We start from the raw sequence: 18,549 nt of genomic DNA on the forward strand, positions 1-18,549 counted from the left end.
TATATGTATATACATATGATGTTTTTGGACACACCCACTGATACACAAATAAACCCACATCATCACGCACTTGGCAAAAGTGGAAAAACCTCAAAAACAACAAACCTTGCATGGTTGTAGTAATTGCATGATGGCAGTAGCGTTACGTGGAAATAAGGGGGCTTCAGCATTATCCTAACCTAAATGGGATGTCCAAACTATGTCATGCGGGCCAACTGTGACCTTGAGTGATCAAGTCTCACAACCATTGACAACCATAGACGTCCAATCCAATTTTACTTCCAATTGAAATGGAGGGGTCATTGATTGGTATTAATGCTTTTCTTTTTAAATACCACTTTCCTTATTTTACTAACTACGTACTATAAATCCTACTCTATGATCAGGGCTTGCAGTGATTGACGCATAGGTGTCCACAGTAGTGATGACCGTTTCTGAAAGGGTAAATCAATCACAGGCCCTTAAATCAAATTTCTCCAAATATTTTATTGTGAAAATAATCAATATCGTATCATACCGCCATGAATTGGTGATTCACAGCCTCTTTAAATACAGTGTTCATAATTAATGTCAATTAGTAATGTTGCCATTTGTTCCATCACTTCTGCTGTCAACGTGCTGTGCATTCCACTATACTGTCATTTCTCATGAGATCAAATGCAGAAGAGCAGCTTCTCTATTCTGCGCACTATCAACCACTGAGCCAAACAACGGTGAAACTGCAAACAGATTGAGGAAGTTCTCACATCCCTGTTTCCTTTCCTTACCTATCCGTTTCAATCCCAACCGCTAGCTCGGCAAGAAACCACAAAGTGGAACATCTTTTTTTTCCTCCTGATTTGCTCCTTGATGCATTGCAATGCCCTGTTTCATCTGAGAGTTTAAGAATTTGACTGGGGACTGCAAATGTGAAAGTACCTCAATCTTGTATGCCTCCAAACATTGATTTCCTTGACTTATGTCCCGTGAAGGTAAGAGCTTCCTGTTTTTAGAAACCGGCATGCGAACGAGAGGGTGCTAAAAGTGTTCCATGTTTTGTTTGACTAAAGCGTCCCCACCCCAGATTCAACCTGTCACCCCCATTGACACGCAGCCAAGGCGCTACTGCATTGTGCAGTATATTTATAGTCGAGAGATCAGTCAGCGCGCTTTAAGTGTTTAATAATTGGTGGCCCTGCAATGCCAAAAAAAGAATGCATACAAAAGCAGGTAAAAAGTGAATTAACAGGAAATTTCTAGCAATATTGAGGAAAATATCTAAACATAACAGTAGATTTTAAACTTTTAGTCTAATCTATGGGTGCCCTGGAGAACAGTCAGTCTGTTTTCCATGTCTCCCTCACCCAACACACCTGAATCAAATAATCAAACTTCTGGACAGCTCGCTGATGAGTTGATCATTTCATTCAGGTGTGGTAGAGGAGAGAGATTTGGAAAAAAAGAATGGAAAGGGGCTCTCGAGGACCGGACTGGGCGACCCCTGCACCTAACCGTCACCCCTAACCTTAACCATAAACCTAAACCTAACCCTAAACATAACCCTAAATATAACCCTTGACATAACCCTAAACACAACCCTAAAAAAAACCTAAAAATAACCCTAAACATAACCCTAAATACAACCCTAAACATAACCCTAAATACAACCCTAAACATAACCCTAAATACAACCCTAAAAATAACCCTAAACCTCAGTAGGTTTAGGGTTAGGTTTATCCAGTCTGTTTTCCATTCCACCAACACACCTCAAATAATCGGGATCGGTATGAAGCCCTAACCCTAAACCTAAACATAACCCTAGCATTAGAGTTTTTAAAGACTAGGGCTTGTGCCATCCATCATTAAATGAACAAATGAAAATCTAATTAATTTAATGAATTTATCACAGTTTATTTCTATCATTCTCTTTTAATTTGCGGCAGAAAAAATGAAATAACTTTGGCACTCCCTAAAAATCACCCACCCAGGACTATATATTACTTAAAACTAAATTAATCTTATGAGGAGACACTGTTCATCATTCATATAGTTCATTTTGATCTATCTAATCCTGTATTGTATATACTTGAAATATACAACCCGCCGACGATTTTAAAATTAATTCAAAGGAGAAAATGATTTCTCCTATAATGTGTAAACTGTATAAATATTGTGACGCTTTAACAATCTAAGACTGATGAAAAAATACAAGTATACCTGTGTAGTACCAATTTTGGTTTAAACCGGAGGAGAGAGCACCCCTTCGCTGCTCCGAATGAGAAATGGTATCGTCCAAAGATGGCGTCCTCCTTGCTGAGACGCTACCTTACTGCTGCTGTCAAAGTTAAACGTTCATCTGCCTCCTTCTCAGGTGAGAATGACTTTAATATAAAAATGCCTGCTTGTGGTTTTGATAAATTATGTGTATTGGTGTTTCCCTTTGTATCGTAATCAAGTCAAGTAGAATTCAACGTCCACTAACTAGCTGCAGCTAACAACAGTGTAAGTCTCAAATTCTCAGTCGCTAAACAAACGAACAAATAAAGTGAACGATTCTTTTGTTGTTGTTTTTTTAATGACCGATTCACCTCATTTGATGTACGTGACCTTAAAGCACAGTTCTTGTACTCCATTCCTTTACATGCCTACGTATATGCTCGAATATATTTAAAGTGACCTTATTTTTTAATTCATTCTTTCTAATCAGTGATAAAAACATTGTTTCTTTTGCAGCCAGAAGATGGTTACTTTCATCAGCTTATTCAGACACTTCATTGTGGGAGGCAAGAGAGAAAGACCCTAAAAATTTGGGTAAGCACAGCATACCGGTTGTTGTCATTTTGTGAAAAATAATATTCTTTTTGAATGATGTTATCATACCATAGCAATGTTCTCTTAAATTTAATGGGTGAAAATTACTCCTGCGCATGTTTTATTGATCTTTTTTTATTTTTTTGTACTGACTGCAAAATACTTCATATATGAGCACTACTGAAAAAAGCCTGTAGATTGACCCGTTTATGTGTGTCAAAGTTTAATTATGGTAGCTTTTATTTTTATGAGAAGCGTTTGTATCGAAATATTATATAACTATTTTAGATCCACTCCTGGTACTATAATTTAAATAAGAAAGCCGCATTTTATGAAATGATTTTTGCACTTCCTCCTAAGACCACAAGGTGGAGGTGTCGCTTCGTACTTGTCATTGTGCCTGTTAAAATGAATACAAATGGAGACACTATTTTGTATAAGTAATTACTAACTCCAACTGCTCTATTATTAGCATGCTACATCAACAGCTGTTGTCAATGTTACTAGCAAATTTTAATACTTTGTCCCCCCCAAAAAATCAATTCCAGCGCTGCTGGCCGACAATATGGACAGGATATATGAGAGGAATTTACCAGTTAGCTCTTTGACGGTTTCACAGGTAAGTGTTTTACTTTTATATCACTCAGATTCGATGTTTCTAGTTATTTGGAGTTCATTGGTCTTAATATGTTTATTCTGCAGTTTGTCGATAATGTATCATGCAGAGAGGAGGTGGATCAAGCTGAATACTACCTTTACAAGTAAGTCCAATCTAGTGCTGTGAAGCTCTTTTTTTTGTTTTCTGGAATGTATTGTTTTTTGCCCCCCTCATATGCTTCGCTTTGTTTCCTTCTTTCCTGTTTATTTCTTCTACTGGATATCTGATTACGACATATAGGACGTTTGACGACCTTTCACGTGCTGTGGCCACATTGGTTCTGATGAGCGACAGAATACAATAAACCAAATAAATATTTAGTTTTAACAATTAAACCAAAATTGCTCGTTTGCTTTCTGTAGACTCTTTGGAATGCTAAATTAGCCTATGATGAAGCCAGTAAATTTTAGTTGTTGTATTTTGTTTGTCACTGACAAATATTTCAGCATAATAGTAGTAGTAAATGTAGCTATTACATCTTCGTCCAGTGTAGACAACCAGGTTTTAATAACCTCAGTTCAACACTTTTATGTTTTTTTTCCTGTTTACAACAGGTTATTGCCACATTTAAAATAAGAATTGAGTTTGATTCTAAAATGCGCATATGACTGTGAATGGTTGTTACCCTCTGTGTATCAGCTTGGATAGACTTCAGTTTACTAACAACCTATTAAGGTCAAGCATAATGAAAAAATGGTGGATTACTGAAAATGCCACTTTATTCCTAGTTAACAAAATTAATAATGGCTAAAGAGCTGATAGAACGAACATGTCAAAAGAACAATACTTTTGTCAGCAAATGTGTGGTCTATGTTAGGCATGAAGTTTTTCCAATGAGATGAAAAACGTGCTTGTTCAGTTATATGATCTCTTCCATGTGTAACTTAACACCATATGGTCTAAACTTCATTTTTCACCCTCTAGGTTTCGCCACAGTCCAAATTGTTGGTACCTTAGAGATTGGACTATTCACAGTTGGATCAGGCAGTGTTTGAAATACGGCGCCAAAGACAAGGCCCTCCACACGCTCCGAAACAAGGTACACATTTTAGCGTGTCGTTCACAATGGCTTAGAAACAAGTCGCGAGCCCTGCACAAAACATGGAATAATAACATCGGTATGATATAGTACAGTTGTGTAGTACTGCATTCTCCAGCCACAGTTATAAACACAACACTAAATCAGTATTGTCAGTGAAATCAGGCTCTTTAACAAAACAAATGGCTGAGTGTTAAGACCTACCGTATGCATGCACATCTATGTGTATGTATGTGTATGTGTGTATATATATATATATATATATATATATATATATATATATATATATATATATATATATATATATATATATATATATATATATACATACGTGTGTGTATGCACACGTATGTATATATATATATATATATATATATATATACACATGTGTGTGTATGCACACGTATGTATATATATATATGTATATATATATTTCAGCAACACACTTATTTATTTATATATTTATTCATGTATTTATTTATTACTTATTACCTATCTATTTATGTCTAAAATGCCTTTCCTATTTCTGCATCCTCACCCTCTTGCTACTGTGACAACGAAATTTCCCGAATACGGGATGAATAAAGTTATCCAATCCAAATCAAATAGCATGTAACTGGGTGTGGTACAAAATAAATGAATACCAAAATGTATTGTAGGTCCAGTATGGAATCTTCCCAGACAACTTTACCTACAATCTGCTCATTGATTCCTACCTGAAGGACGAGGACTTTGAAAGTAAGCTATTGACATTGCACTGTTCTCTTGATATAATTAGAACTGCGTATGTGTTAAAGGACCACAGTGTGTATATTTGATTGCTAAATCGGCCCATCAATTTCCAGAGGCATCATTCGTGGTGGAGGAGGTGATGCTTCAGGAAGCCTTTGACCTTCCCTCCACACAGTTCCTATCATTGTACACTCTGTCCAGTTACCTAGCAACCAGTCCTAAACTCACGGTGAGTGAAACCATACATTAAAAGTGGTGGTTACACAATGGACTTTCTTCTGGGGAGATGTCAAACTTGCACTATATATTCACTCAGGTGTCGCAGGAGCGAGCGGTGGGTGCCTCGCTGCTCATCTGTGGCCTCAAGCAAGACAACAGTGCAGGCCTCACCGCCACGCTGCTTGGGAACGCTTTGCTAGGTAAGGATTGGAGGGGATTTTTTAAATTGAAGGTCTACATAATGTGTCTGTGTTTTCAGGGAAAGTGGAGATGAACAAAGGCATCCACGCTGTGTTCAAAGGCATGCCTCTCTTCTGGGAGCGAGGATATATACGTCGGGCCCTGGAGGTCATGGAGAGTGCCGTCACCTCACGTGATGACCTCAAACTCTCCAAGGACTCGGTACAGACGGAACATGCTCAATACACTGGCGTGAAGTCCACCACTATTTTAGCCTCCTTGTGACAAGGGACTAGTTTGAAGCGATTAGAGCAACCTAATCCAGAGAAAGGTTGTGCTATCATCAGCACCTATCTTGCACAAGGGTTCACCAAAAACCCACGCAAGCACGGGCAGAATTTGCAATGCTACATAAAAAGGTCTGAGTCACGAATCAAGGCCAGAACTTGTGGGAGACAAGCTGACCACAAGTCTGAAATATATTTAATTTTCTTAAGTAATTATAACTTTTTTTTAAATCAAAATACAACGCTAAGCAACCCTGCTGGGAGACAATTTCATCATTTACTTTATATTAGGGCTGGGCAATGAGCAAATATTTTAACCATGATTATGAGCATGAGATTATTATCATCAAGTGTGAATGATCACATTTACATACAAGCAATTTAATCCAAATTCAAAAGTGTCGTACAAATATTCGATTGACTGAATACATAATAGGCTTTGATGGCTTGAAATATTAACATTCCAATAAAAGCAAGAGTGATAAAATAAATTCATCTTATTTCTAGTAAAGAAACCTTTAAAACACACCATCTAACAAACAATGATGGACTTTTTATTCGTTTAGAATGGTGTCCTTCAAACGACATCTTTCTATATTTATGCAATCGGCTGTTAGGATTCCTCATTGACCGCTGTAACAATTCAGCGGGCGTACTGTGAATTTCATCCTGAATTCACCATGGTTACTAAAATGTCGGCGTGTTTACATATTCAAGGTCGCTTTTTTGCGCGTTTAGGCGTTTCAAAAATTCCCTTTTTTGGGGGAATACCCTGTAAAATAAAACCATTATAAAGCTCAACTCTGAATAGTACACAACATTACCATAGCATTGCTACAGCAAAAACGACCATGCTATTTTTTATCATATGAGTCGGTTTTGTATCAAAATGATTACCTGAATGAAATATCACTCATTATTCCTCTCTAAACAACATCCTCACCTGGTGATGAACACAACACAGACACTAATCTTAAACAGACACACACAATTTTTATTATCATTACTATTCAGGAGCAGCTGTACACCGTCAGGTCAGGTATGATAATACAGCCTTTTTCTAATGAGATTTTTAGAAGGCCCGGAGCACTCGGTGCGTCTCTGAGCGTCATCGACCCTATAAACCAAATACTCTGTGACAGACAATATTGGAGAGTCTGCCCATAGCACTATAGGACATTTTATATTGTCGTCATTTCCCAGCAATGGGATTGCATTACGAGTGGAGGCCACCTGTTAAATATCACACCAAGCTAACTGTATCTTTATTACATTTGTCCCGTAGAATTTGAATTCAGAATGGACTTACGATTTGCTTCATTTCAGTTGGCATTTGTAAGCGACGTGCTACACGAGCTGTCGTCCACCGCGTCCGATTCATCTGGCGAAGAGTCGTCGTCAGAAGAAAACGAAGATTCAAAAGAAGAACTTGACGAAGATGATCAGGCGGAGAAGGAAAAACTTTCTGAATATGAGAGAAAATTCAAGGTACTTTGTCATACTGTAAAACATTTCCTACGTTTGAACACATGGGCGCTTCATTTATTTTTTTACCACTAACTCGTCAAAATACAAAGGGTGAAAAACGACAGCTTCCTTCTACTTGGCACACTGGTTCAAATCATGCCATTTTAAAAGGCGTCTCTGCGTGCTGCATGCATGCTGAAGTGGATTTTGGATATAAACAGAAATCAGAATTGTACAACTGTAGTACACATTCAGCCTAATTGGATTGGATTGGATAACTTTATTCATCCCGTATTCGGGAAATTTCGTTGTCACAGTAGCAAGAGGGTGAGGATGCAGAAATAGGAAAGGCATTTTAGACATAAATAGATAGGTAATAAGTAAGTTAATAAATAAATACATGAATAAATATATAAATAAATAAGCGTGTTGCTGAAATATAGATACATATACACATACATACGTGTACATACACATAAATAAGCACATATATACATACATACACATAGATGTACGTGCATGCATACGGTAGGTCTTAACACTCAGCCATTTTTTTGTTGTTTCCCCAGGTGATGGTTAGTCAACTGGAGGCTCAGGGAAAAATTGACGCTTCTGACTTTCGGACATTGGCAACCAATCTGGCCCAGCAGCAGCTGCTCTCCATGGAGAAACCGGACCTGGATCATTATGAGACCCTACTGGAAGCCTGGGAGGTGGAGAGGAAGCAATTGACCCAGAGGGAGCAGGAGATGAGGAGGAAGGCCGAAGAGGAGAAGCAGCAGCGTCTTGCTGCTAATGCGGCTCTCCAGCAATAGCCTTAAAAGCTGAAATCTACAAATAACACTTACTGTGTGTTAATACTGTGATGTTAATTTTTATCCTTTGTTCAAGCTGGAATTAAAAGTAAACCAAATGTCTCAATTCACTTGTGTGAGTGTTTTCTCATGAAAATTTAAGAAGAGAATGTTGAGATCACATCCTTCCATTCCTTTTCCTGTGGGGAACGTTTGCGTCCTGGGCAGTTTTCTCACAGGGGTAAAGAAAGGGTTACTACGTCCAAGAATTTTCTGATAACTAATCTGGAGAAAGGGGATACTTTGCTGGCAAAGGAATTTACTTATGGGCGTTAAACACAAGGAAAGCATTATATTATCCTGATCCGTTGTGTGATGTTTGCGAGAAAAGCCGATGCTACCCGCGTCAAGCATGAAGCGCTTGACTTCATGTGTGACTATTTAGATTTGGCCTGATGATAAATTGTCAGAGGGAACACAAAACATTATTGCCCAATGATGGCGAGATACTTTGGTTTCCACAACTTCTAATGAAAAAGAATCATGAATTCTAACTTGACTATATATATCTATAAGTTCCTTACACTCAGTGAATAAATTAAGTATATGTCCATATTTATTTTTGAGACTTATGGAAACCAACCAGTCAGTCACCCAATGTTGACATCCAGTCCACCTAACCTGGAACACTTAAATGGTTCTTTTAAGAAGTTCCATCGGCCTGTAATAGTTGTGAGGATATTGGATTGACTTCAAACGAACAATAGCCTGCACACTCTTTAGTGAGGTAAATAAATATGAAAATGGGGATGTTTTTCACTTGTGTATTTTGGAAAGCAGCCCTGTACTGCTGTGAGTTACTGCTGCGGGAAATTGTATTTCTGGCTGATATTCCATCTGGTTAGAGATATCAACTAAAGAACCAGCATATCCTTATCACAGCATTTTTTAAAGGAAGAACATCATGTTCTCTTTACAGGACTTTGGGAACACAAACATGACTTGCATGCACCTTTATTGCCATGTAAACACGGAGAAAAGTTACAAGTGTCATGGCTGTTTGAATTGCAGAATATGGTTGAATCACCACCAAACAGCGATATTTCTTTATTCCTCACAGTCAATGTATTCATGTTACACATTGCCTGGAAATTAATTTGTGTTTCAGGCAGATGGGCGCTGATCTTTTGCGGCAGCGGTGCATTGTGCATTAAGTCAAACGTAATTGAATCATTTTAAATTCAATTGGGATCTGGTGTCATTCATTAGTGTGCTTTTTTGAAATCCTTAAATATGAATTGTTCCATGCCACAAGGTTTCCAGCTGCCTTTTAGGGTGTAAAACAATGCCCAGTTCATGATTTATTATTATTAGTATTACAATGTATGTGTGTTATGTGTTATTCTGGCAAAAAGTTTCAATAATTTTGCTTGTTATTTGGAATTATGTATGTCAAAAAATTGAGCTTTTTAGTGTGGTTGTCCATACAACCAGCATGTCCTACTCAGTTGAAGGAGCATTACTCCCACTAAATTCATTGACTCACCAAATGACTGCACTTGACTGGAATTTCAGATTTTAATCATAATATTTTCATATGAGTCTACATATAACCCCTCCCAAGAACACCCAGTCAGAACATTTGTATATTTTGAGGAACACTGATGACTATACGTAATGTTTAAATGAGCTAATTACTTTTAGATTCTTTTTTTAGGAAGAAGATGAAAAATGATCCAAAATTGTGCAGGTAACCAAGAGCTCATTTTTAATATCCCCTTTTTAAGCAGAGCTTTTTGATGGTTGACCAACCACTTTGCACATGAAGACATATCGTGACAAGTCTAGTGTATTCGAGTGGAAACTTAACTTCCTGCATCCAACAAACTCTTTCTCTTAAAAAAACCTGTCAATACCAGTGGTTTATTTTATCGGATGATACAGATTATAAATACAAAGTAATAGTTTTGAAATGTAAATCTTCAATTAGCTCCCAATTATTAGCAATGTTTAATTTAAATATACTTTGATTACAAATGGAAATTCAAATCGATCAATTTTAGATTAATGTATACTCTATTTAAATGTATTAGTTTCGAAAAGCCATTCAACATAATCTGGGTTAGGGTTAGGGAGAAATGTCTTGTAGTTGCTGTTAATGAAAAAAAAAGGCTAATGTCCATTTGGTTAATAATTAAAACACATTACTTAACTTGCTAGCATTCACACACGTACACAACTTAAATAGTCACACAACAATGAAGTGTATGCTGACTTCCTCCAGGCATATTGCGTGTTGACTATAAACATGAATGCAATTTCAGAAAGTCCAGTATAACGTTTGTGTGATGGAAAGTATTGTTATTGTGAATTATTTTTCGTGTTGGCAAATCATAAAAAGTATTGCCAGTCTAAACAGTTAATTTCCTAAAATGCTGATTTTGTACTTTATGTTGACCATAATCACAAACTGTGATGTTCTGAGTAATTTTACAAGTGACTGTTAACATTTTTTTTATTGTATGGTAATGCCTTGCTTCACTCATCTCTCCAACACCTTTTTTAATGAAAAAAGTAGTGGCTGATTGTCTGAAAATTATAGTAATTGTCTTATCGTTTGCTAGCCACAAATCACCTCTAAACCAGTTTTTCATCTACATTTATCCTTTCTGGTATGTTGCTCACATTTACTGGGGTAACAAGTATCATTTTTGCCTTATTTTTATTTTCATTCATTTGTATTTTATAAAAAAAATAATTGTTGATGTCGCTGACTTATGAAACTACCCTATTACCAAAAACATTATATTATTCATGTTTTTTAATTATATAATTCAGTCTAATAGCAGTGTTTGTTCCACTTTGAGAGATATGATTATTTCAAAAGTGTCATGAATTAAGCTTTCATCTCAAGATGTTACTGATTTTGTATAGGAGCCATTAAAAAAGTCCAAAGTGATTAATTACTATATGCCTCATTTGATAATGAGTTCAAAGAAAGATTGTAATGCCTCTCTCTTCTGCTGAAAATGGAAAACATGCAATTATTGGACTGACGTTTCTCAGTGAACAGCAGATTTAGTTGTGAAAACAAGTAGTCACATGTCTTTATTCAAATGTTGTCAGACATTAAAGATGCCAAAATGCAGGTTCTTGCGTGTGCACATTGCCTTCTTAAATCCTGGCGGGAACTCTAGCTTGTCCGTGCCTGTCCTAGCAGATATTGTCTTCTTCTTTGGCTGCAGGATGACGACTAAGATATTTTCCCATTCTTTCAAAAAGCCCTGCGGCCAAAACATGCTATCAGGGTGATAAAGAGCGGTTCACACCTAGCTTCAAAGCCCAAACAAACATGCAGAAAGTCGAAAGGAAAAGACTGTGTAAGAGGTTTTGAAACTAATATTAGTCTCATACAGTTAGGTAACAAAACCACCACGTGATACAAAGTTATTGTTCTTCACAAATGTTTTCTTCTCATTCACAAAGTGTTCCACAATACAAAATCTAACAGGATTGTTGAGTGCTCTTGACAGGAACACTGATTGTAGCTCATTTGTGAACTTTACTGTAGTAATGCGAGTACGCTGCAGGTTATCTGACTGCCAACACACAAATCCAGGAAAAGCACATTCTTAAGAGGCCTTAATCAGAAAAATCTGCTTTCTCTACATTCTGCACAGGCTCAAAATGAGACAGATGTATGTTGCAGGCGAGCAATTCTGACATCATGCATTATTTTGCCCATACACCCATGTTGTGTAACAATTGTGTCTAAAAGAGAAACAGCCCATTTTGCCAATTGTCCCGCATGCAGCCTACACCCAAAAATGGGAATAGCACTTAATGTTCTGCACTTAGTAAGTACAAAATGGTGCAAAAAGTACTGGTAAACTAAGTACTCATTTGTCACCTTTAAAGCCTACAGTCTCTGAAAGTCAGTGAACTACAAAATTGTTTTAATGCAATGTTTTAACGCCAATTACACAATGATGCAGACAAAACAACTGCAAGCTACAAGTACAGACATAAGTGTAAAAGATTTTTTTTAAAGTCCCTCACCCCAAACAACCTTTTTTCACCTGGCAACAAGGAACGCAATAAAGATTTCTTAGCGCGCAGGTTAAATCAGTGTGACGTCAGGCATTGCCCCTCCAGGTCCAGCATGTTCTTTTGCTAGCTGTGGAAGGCCTGCAGCAAAAGACACAAATAGTCTGCATCCGTAACACTTTAAGTGGTCATTTGGCATCAGGGCACTGACCACTTAGTGTGGAGATCTAAAGTCCATGAGATCCAGACATGCACCTACAACACTTGTTGGGGTTTGAATCAAACTACAATGCAAAAAAATTAAAGGCTATTTATAAGAAAAGCACTTTGATCTAATCCTAACCTGTGAATCATAAAACATTCATAGAAGATCAAGTTCCTTGAGCTAAACCGCAACTGCCTAATTTAACCAAATCCACGAATTTGGAAGCAATCAATTATGTTTGTCCATTTACATACTCAAATAACGGGCAAGAAAGCTGTTTATCAGGATTTGTAAGGTTTATTTATCAAATGCCTGTGGGTTTATTAACATATTAGTAATAATTTAAAAGACGCAAGTTATTTTGTTTGACATTTGATGATAGAGTGCCAATTGTAAATGTCGTCAAGTTCGAGGGCGCCTCGGTGGTCGAGTGGTTAGTGTGTCGGCCTCATAGTTCGATCCCGGGTCGGTCCTCACTCTGTGGAGTTTGCATGTCCTCCCCAGACTCGTGTGGGTTTTCTCTGGATGAATGAATGCTTATTAAAAGGGACGTTGCTTACGAGAACAGCCATTTTGTGACGTGTGTGATATACACACGCAGCCACTAATAGACTCGAGCACAAGCGGATGTAATAACGCGTATTAATGAAGTAATGAGGTCAGGCGGGCGACCTGGGATACTCGCATTTAATTGTTTTTTTGATCACTGCCGGCCTCAGTCAACTTAGATTGGAGGTCTATCGCTGTCAATGGTAGCCAATAAGTTATTACAGTACCTAGTAGATACATAGAATGACTTTAATTTAGTAAATTACTACTTTTGTAATTTAATATTAAAATGTATGACCCCATTATCGAAAATTAGGACTTTTTTCCGCGTGCAATAGCAACTTTGTTCTTCTAGTATTCAAATGAATGCTGATGCCACAATTATTCTATGCCTGTTACATAAACATATATTGTGACACATGTAGAATATGACTTATTTCTCATCCCATGACATAAAAGTACATCACATTTCAACTTTTTTTCTGGTTGCACTGCAATAATATTTGGATTTTAATCTCACAATATTCTAGATTATTGTTCCTTTTTTGGCCCTAATTCTGGAATTGTTTGAAGAAAAAATGACAGGGGTTCCTAATGATTTGGCTTTGCACGCGTCAAAGAAAGCAAGGGGGAGGAGACCCCCAAGTGTTTGAATGAAGTCAGGTCACCGCAGCGTGGAGTTTGCCTTCCTCTCTCCCTCCTCCTCCTTCATGCCCAGCCCAGATAGGCTCTCTGAAAAGACGCACGCCTGTTAAAACTTATTTCCCTCCTTTTGTGGCTTTTAAAACAATGTCATAAAGGTGAGAAAGTTGGTCAATAAGACCATCCAGCATGGAGAGCGGCACGACGAGCGAGCAGTCCATGACGGGGCGCACCATGGTCCCCACCATCCCGTCCATCATGTTCCTCTTCGGCGTGGTGGGCAACTTGATCGCCATCGCGGTGCTGTGCAGGTCTCGCAAGGAGCAGAAGGAGACCACCTTCTACACGCTGGTGTGCGGCCTGGCCGTCACCGACCTCCTGGGCACCCTGCTGGCCAGCCCGGTGACCATCGCCACTTACATGAAGGGCGCCTGGCCCGGCGGGGACCCCCTGTGCCAGTACTTTGGCTTCACCTTGATCTTCTTCTCCCTGTCCGGGCTCAGCATCATCTGCGCCATGTCGGTGGAGCGCTACATGGCCATCAACCACGCGTACTTCTACAACGACTACGTGGACCAGAAGCTGGCCGGAGCGACCCTAGTGGCCATCTACGTGTCCAACGCGCTTTTCTGCGGCTTGCCCGCGGTGGGCTTCGGCCGCGTCCAGAAGCAGTACCCGCAGACGTGGTGCTTCCTGGAGTGGCGCAGCGACGAGACGAGCGACGCGGCGTTTAACTTCATGTACGCCGGCTTTAGCGCGGTGCTCATCCTGGCCACCGTGCTGTGCAACGTGCTGGTGTGCGGGGCTCTCATCCGCATGCACCGGCGCTACATGCGCAGGACGTCGCTGGGAACCGACTTATCTCGGGGAAGCCTGGACGCGCGCAAGAGGGGACGCAGTTTCGGACGCTTGGCCGGGGCCGAGATCCAGATGGTCATCTTGCTCATCGGCACCTCGGCGGTGGTGCTCATCTGCTCCATTCCACTCGTTGTGAGTCATTTATTGGCTTTATGGAACGCCTTCGGTCATTCTTTGAGAGTTCATTGTTGTGGTTGTTGTTTTCTTTGTTTTTGCCTTCTTCTTTTGAGACTTTTAAGGAAATAATAATATAATTCTGTATAAATTGAACTTTTCATTCATTTACTGAACCGCTTTATCCGCACAAGGGGCGCGGAGGGTGCTGGAGCCTATCCCAGCGGACTTCCGGGCAAGAAGCAGGCTTTTTTTCAGTTATGGTATCATCGTGTTGTTCATGGCAAGTGCAGGTCTGTTTACTTTCTCACACTGAACTTCCTGTGACAAGGGCGTGATCACTTTTTTGTATTGGAGGGAAAGGACTACACCAAACAAATAAGCCTATGCAACCCTGTTAATATAATATATAGATTAGGTTGGCAAACCATTTACTACAACAAGCTTCACAGCCAATCTGGTTCAAACTTAAGTCACTAAGACCACTGGAAAAATGTTCAGAATTACATTTAAGACAAATCTGACAGCCAGGACTTTGCAGATTATGATTTTAAAAGAGATGGAAAATATTCAAATTTGGCACCCCTATTGTAATCATCTTATTTTGTCACCGTAGCATCTACTCATGGGGCACTGCAACACTTGTTGCAATACTTATATTGTGGCTGCTTTGCAGGTTTGAATCTTTTCCATTTCATTCTGTATTTGCAGGCTCAGGTCTTTCTGAACCAGTTGTATAAGACGCCAGTGGAACTCCGCTTGGACAAAAACCCTGACCTGACGGCCATTCGCTTCGCTTCCTTCAACCCCATCCTCGACCCGTGGATCTACATCTTACTGCGAAAAGCTGTGGCCCGCCAGCTGGTGGAGAACGTGAAGTGCCTCTTCTGCAAGATGGGCTTCGGAAGCCAGAAGAAGAGTGAGAACAGGAGCCTGCACTGTTCAGACAGTGCACCCCACCCGCCCTCCTCCGTCGTCTCCAAGCAGGACTCGCACTCGCCAGTGTCTGGAGACAGTTCCCATACATTAGCGACATCCAGCAAGAATTGTAATCAATATCAGAAAGCTGAAGGTCTCTCGTGGGCTTCGTCATGCGAACAAGGCAATGTGGCCCCTAGGACAGAGGGGGGCAATGTGCCCCCTAGGACAGAGGGGGGCAATGTGCCCAAGGCTACCCCAGCTATAGACCCTGGGTTACATGTGCCACTCAGCACGTTAAATACAGAGGAAAAATGCATCTGAATTTGAGTTGACTTCAAAATGGAGCCCACGTGGAAGGAAAAACTGAGATATATCTCACAGGCAATCAGCAAATACTGTTGACAATGAGGACTTTAAAACTGTTGCCTCACAGCGAGATGGTCCGGAATGTTGAATTTCCAAGGATTTCAAAGGATGTTCAAAAATTGCTGAACTAGCTTCAATGCGACAAACTGAATTTTACACAACGTAAGATAACAGGATCAAAGCATTGTTTATACTACTGGAGGAGTGGTTATGGTTCTGTGGTGAATCAGTGACAAAAAGGGAAAATCTTGTGTTTGTCTTTCCGTCCACTTGTGAGTTAGTAGTTACTTCCTGGTTCAGATTTCAGGACGACAGGACTCAGGATATTTGAACTCTCGGATAGAAGCATTTTCTTTTATTCCGGAGCAAGATTTATCGATTCTGTGGCGATTCGATTGGAAAAAAAAGAGGAGGTGGAGCCATGTAATTTAATTTGTCTGTCTGCATATTAGCTACCTGCTGATTTATCAAGTTCATATTCTTGACTTCAAAGACGGAAACGGTTTCATGCTAATGCAAATAGTAAAACTGTAATAAAATGTTCCTCTGAGAAAAGTAAAAGATGGTTTTCTTATACGTATTTCTGAAGTGTTGAACACTAGCATCTTAATTTTAGGGTGACAAAAACAACAAAACTAAAACCAAAAAAATAGCTAAATACAATCAAAATACTATCTTTCACTAGTTTAGATTATTAAAAATAAATTGCCACGCAATGACATGACCTATCTCTGCTGTTGTTATTCTGATCAAATTTGATATTCCACAAGAACTGACCCACTTCTTTGTGACTCAAATGACGGGAATTAAAAGACGTGCTTCCTCTTTTTGGGCCAGCTCGTGATAACCATTTTTGGACAGCTTTTTTCACCTGAAATAGATGAGATCAGACATCAAGAATAACAGGAGGGACCATATGATTCATTAACTTGTGGTCAGCAGAAGCAGCAGTGAATGTGATCCTGCTGCTGCTGTCTTTCTTTTCAATTCTCTTGTACAGGCGTTTTTTTTTTAAAAGGATGTGTTATTTTAGCTACATGACTAACGGGCAGTGTGCAGTTTTATTTATGTGGTCAACGGTAACTGTCCCTTTTTTGTCTGTGTTGCAATCCACATAAATATTACATCTCAAATATCTGCAGAAGGACATGAGATTCCAGTTTGTGACACCTAATCATTTACATGTGGCTGCTGGGAATATTTTTTTCCACATCTATTGCATTTATGCTTTGCGAGGCTTTTTAAATCACATTTGTGATGGACGTAAGTCAAGATGGACAATGTGGTAAAAGATGATGTTTTGAATGAAGTTCTTTTGCGAAGCTCAACTCCAAGTCCAACAGTGCCTAAGTATTCATGCAAATGTGTGAAGATGATCTCCAACTCTGGTGGTTTATAATAATACACAATGAATCTTGATAGAAAAAAATGGTCGAATTCGGTTAGACAGTGTATTGGACCAGTAACTCTTCATTTCTATCAATATAGAAGGAATTCCTACACTCTAAGTAACTTATATTTAAGAAACATGTATTTAATTGTTTAATAAATACTGTTTTTCTTTCTTTATCAGTTATCTGAAAAACAAATATTGATTATTTGCTATATTTAAGACCAAAATGAGTCATATCTTAGCTGACTTGAAGATAGGGAATAAAATACGTATAATTGGATTTTTGTTGTTGTTGTTCTCCTTGAGCCTTTCCAAAAATGTCGATTCAGAATAATCTTCACTTTACTTTATGACCTAAGTGGCTGATTACATAATCTAGAGCATTCTAATGAATATTCCTGTGCAGCATCTGTAAAAAGAAAACTGCTCTTTTTCACGCAACGACGGCTTATATTTCATGACAAAACGCCTTTCACAATACCATTTTGTTTTTACATCATTTTCAGCTGACAGAAATGAACTGTTTCCTGTTCGCTATGAACAAACAGAGTATCATTTCACAAGGTCGGGAATATGTTGTTCACTACTCACTAATCGTGCTTTTAAATAATGTCTAATATCGTAATTTAAAAAATGTTAATTTACTATTTATACGTGATTGTAGTACAGTTGTGCTAATAGGTTTTTTTGTTTATTTTTCGTCATATCCAATAGAGTTACATAAGGAGGAAGCAGTAGTTTCTCACATGACTTTTTTTCCTCATGAACCCATCTCATTAGCAATATGACGGATAACCTCGAAAAGGCCAAACAAACACATTTAAGATTAAATCCACAAACAGACAAACAGGCCTATCACTGTTTATTACAGTTCATGAATGATGCGTCACGCGGATAAGACACAAGCAGAGAGCGACGCTTAGAAGCGGATGGAAACGACTGAGGGGAAGTTTCTACGGTTGAATAATAAACAGTCAAAAACTTGCGTCCTTGCAATTAAGCTTAGACAAGCAATGGTTTGGCTTGAAAAAATAAAAAAAAGAAACCCGCAGAGTCTGCGAAGACACCACATGCTCTGAATTAAAGTGTCATGTTGTGATGTAAAGGAGGAGGACAGTATGTCCCCTCCACTTGTAAGTAATTGGATCTGTTTTCAGCTAATTTGCTGACCAAATGGGCGGGTGCTTACCGTCTGTGTGAGCAGGTGTGACTTCGCATACATGTCGACATTGCCTCACTGCCTTGAACAGCACAGTTTGAACATATTCACCTTGAAGTTGCATTTATT

General features: G+C 38.9%; 2 protein-coding genes across 2 annotated transcripts; both read left to right on the forward strand.

Annotated features, from left to right (window-relative positions):
- Positions 1 to 2,233: 2,233 nt before the first annotated feature.
- On the forward strand, positions 2,234 to 8,293 carry mrps27 (mitochondrial ribosomal protein S27). Its single transcript, XM_077601557.1, has 11 exons — positions 2,234 to 2,350; positions 2,713 to 2,790; positions 3,339 to 3,409; positions 3,493 to 3,551; positions 4,373 to 4,487; positions 5,147 to 5,225; positions 5,333 to 5,448; positions 5,536 to 5,638; positions 5,698 to 5,840; positions 7,232 to 7,393; positions 7,942 to 8,293. Exons 1-11 carry the CDS (start codon positions 2,278 to 2,280, stop codon positions 8,185 to 8,187), a joined length of 1,245 nt encoding a protein of 414 aa, XP_077457683.1. The 5' UTR covers positions 2,234 to 2,277; the 3' UTR covers positions 8,188 to 8,293.
- A 5,365-nt stretch (positions 8,294 to 13,658) lies between these two features.
- Positions 13,659 to 17,541, forward strand: ptger4a (prostaglandin E receptor 4 (subtype EP4) a). The gene is made up of 2 exons (XM_077601410.1): positions 13,659 to 14,599; positions 15,293 to 17,541. The coding sequence occupies exons 1-2, from the start codon at positions 13,799 to 13,801 to the stop codon at positions 15,821 to 15,823; spliced, it is 1,332 nt and encodes a 443-aa protein (XP_077457536.1). The 5' UTR covers positions 13,659 to 13,798; the 3' UTR covers positions 15,824 to 17,541.
- The last annotated feature ends 1,008 nt before the right edge of the window (positions 17,542 to 18,549 follow it).

The sequence above is a fragment of the Stigmatopora argus genome, chromosome 5 (assembly GCF_051989625.1).
Source record: "Stigmatopora argus isolate UIUO_Sarg chromosome 5, RoL_Sarg_1.0, whole genome shotgun sequence".
Taxonomy (NCBI): Eukaryota; Metazoa; Chordata; class Actinopteri; order Syngnathiformes; family Syngnathidae; genus Stigmatopora; species Stigmatopora argus.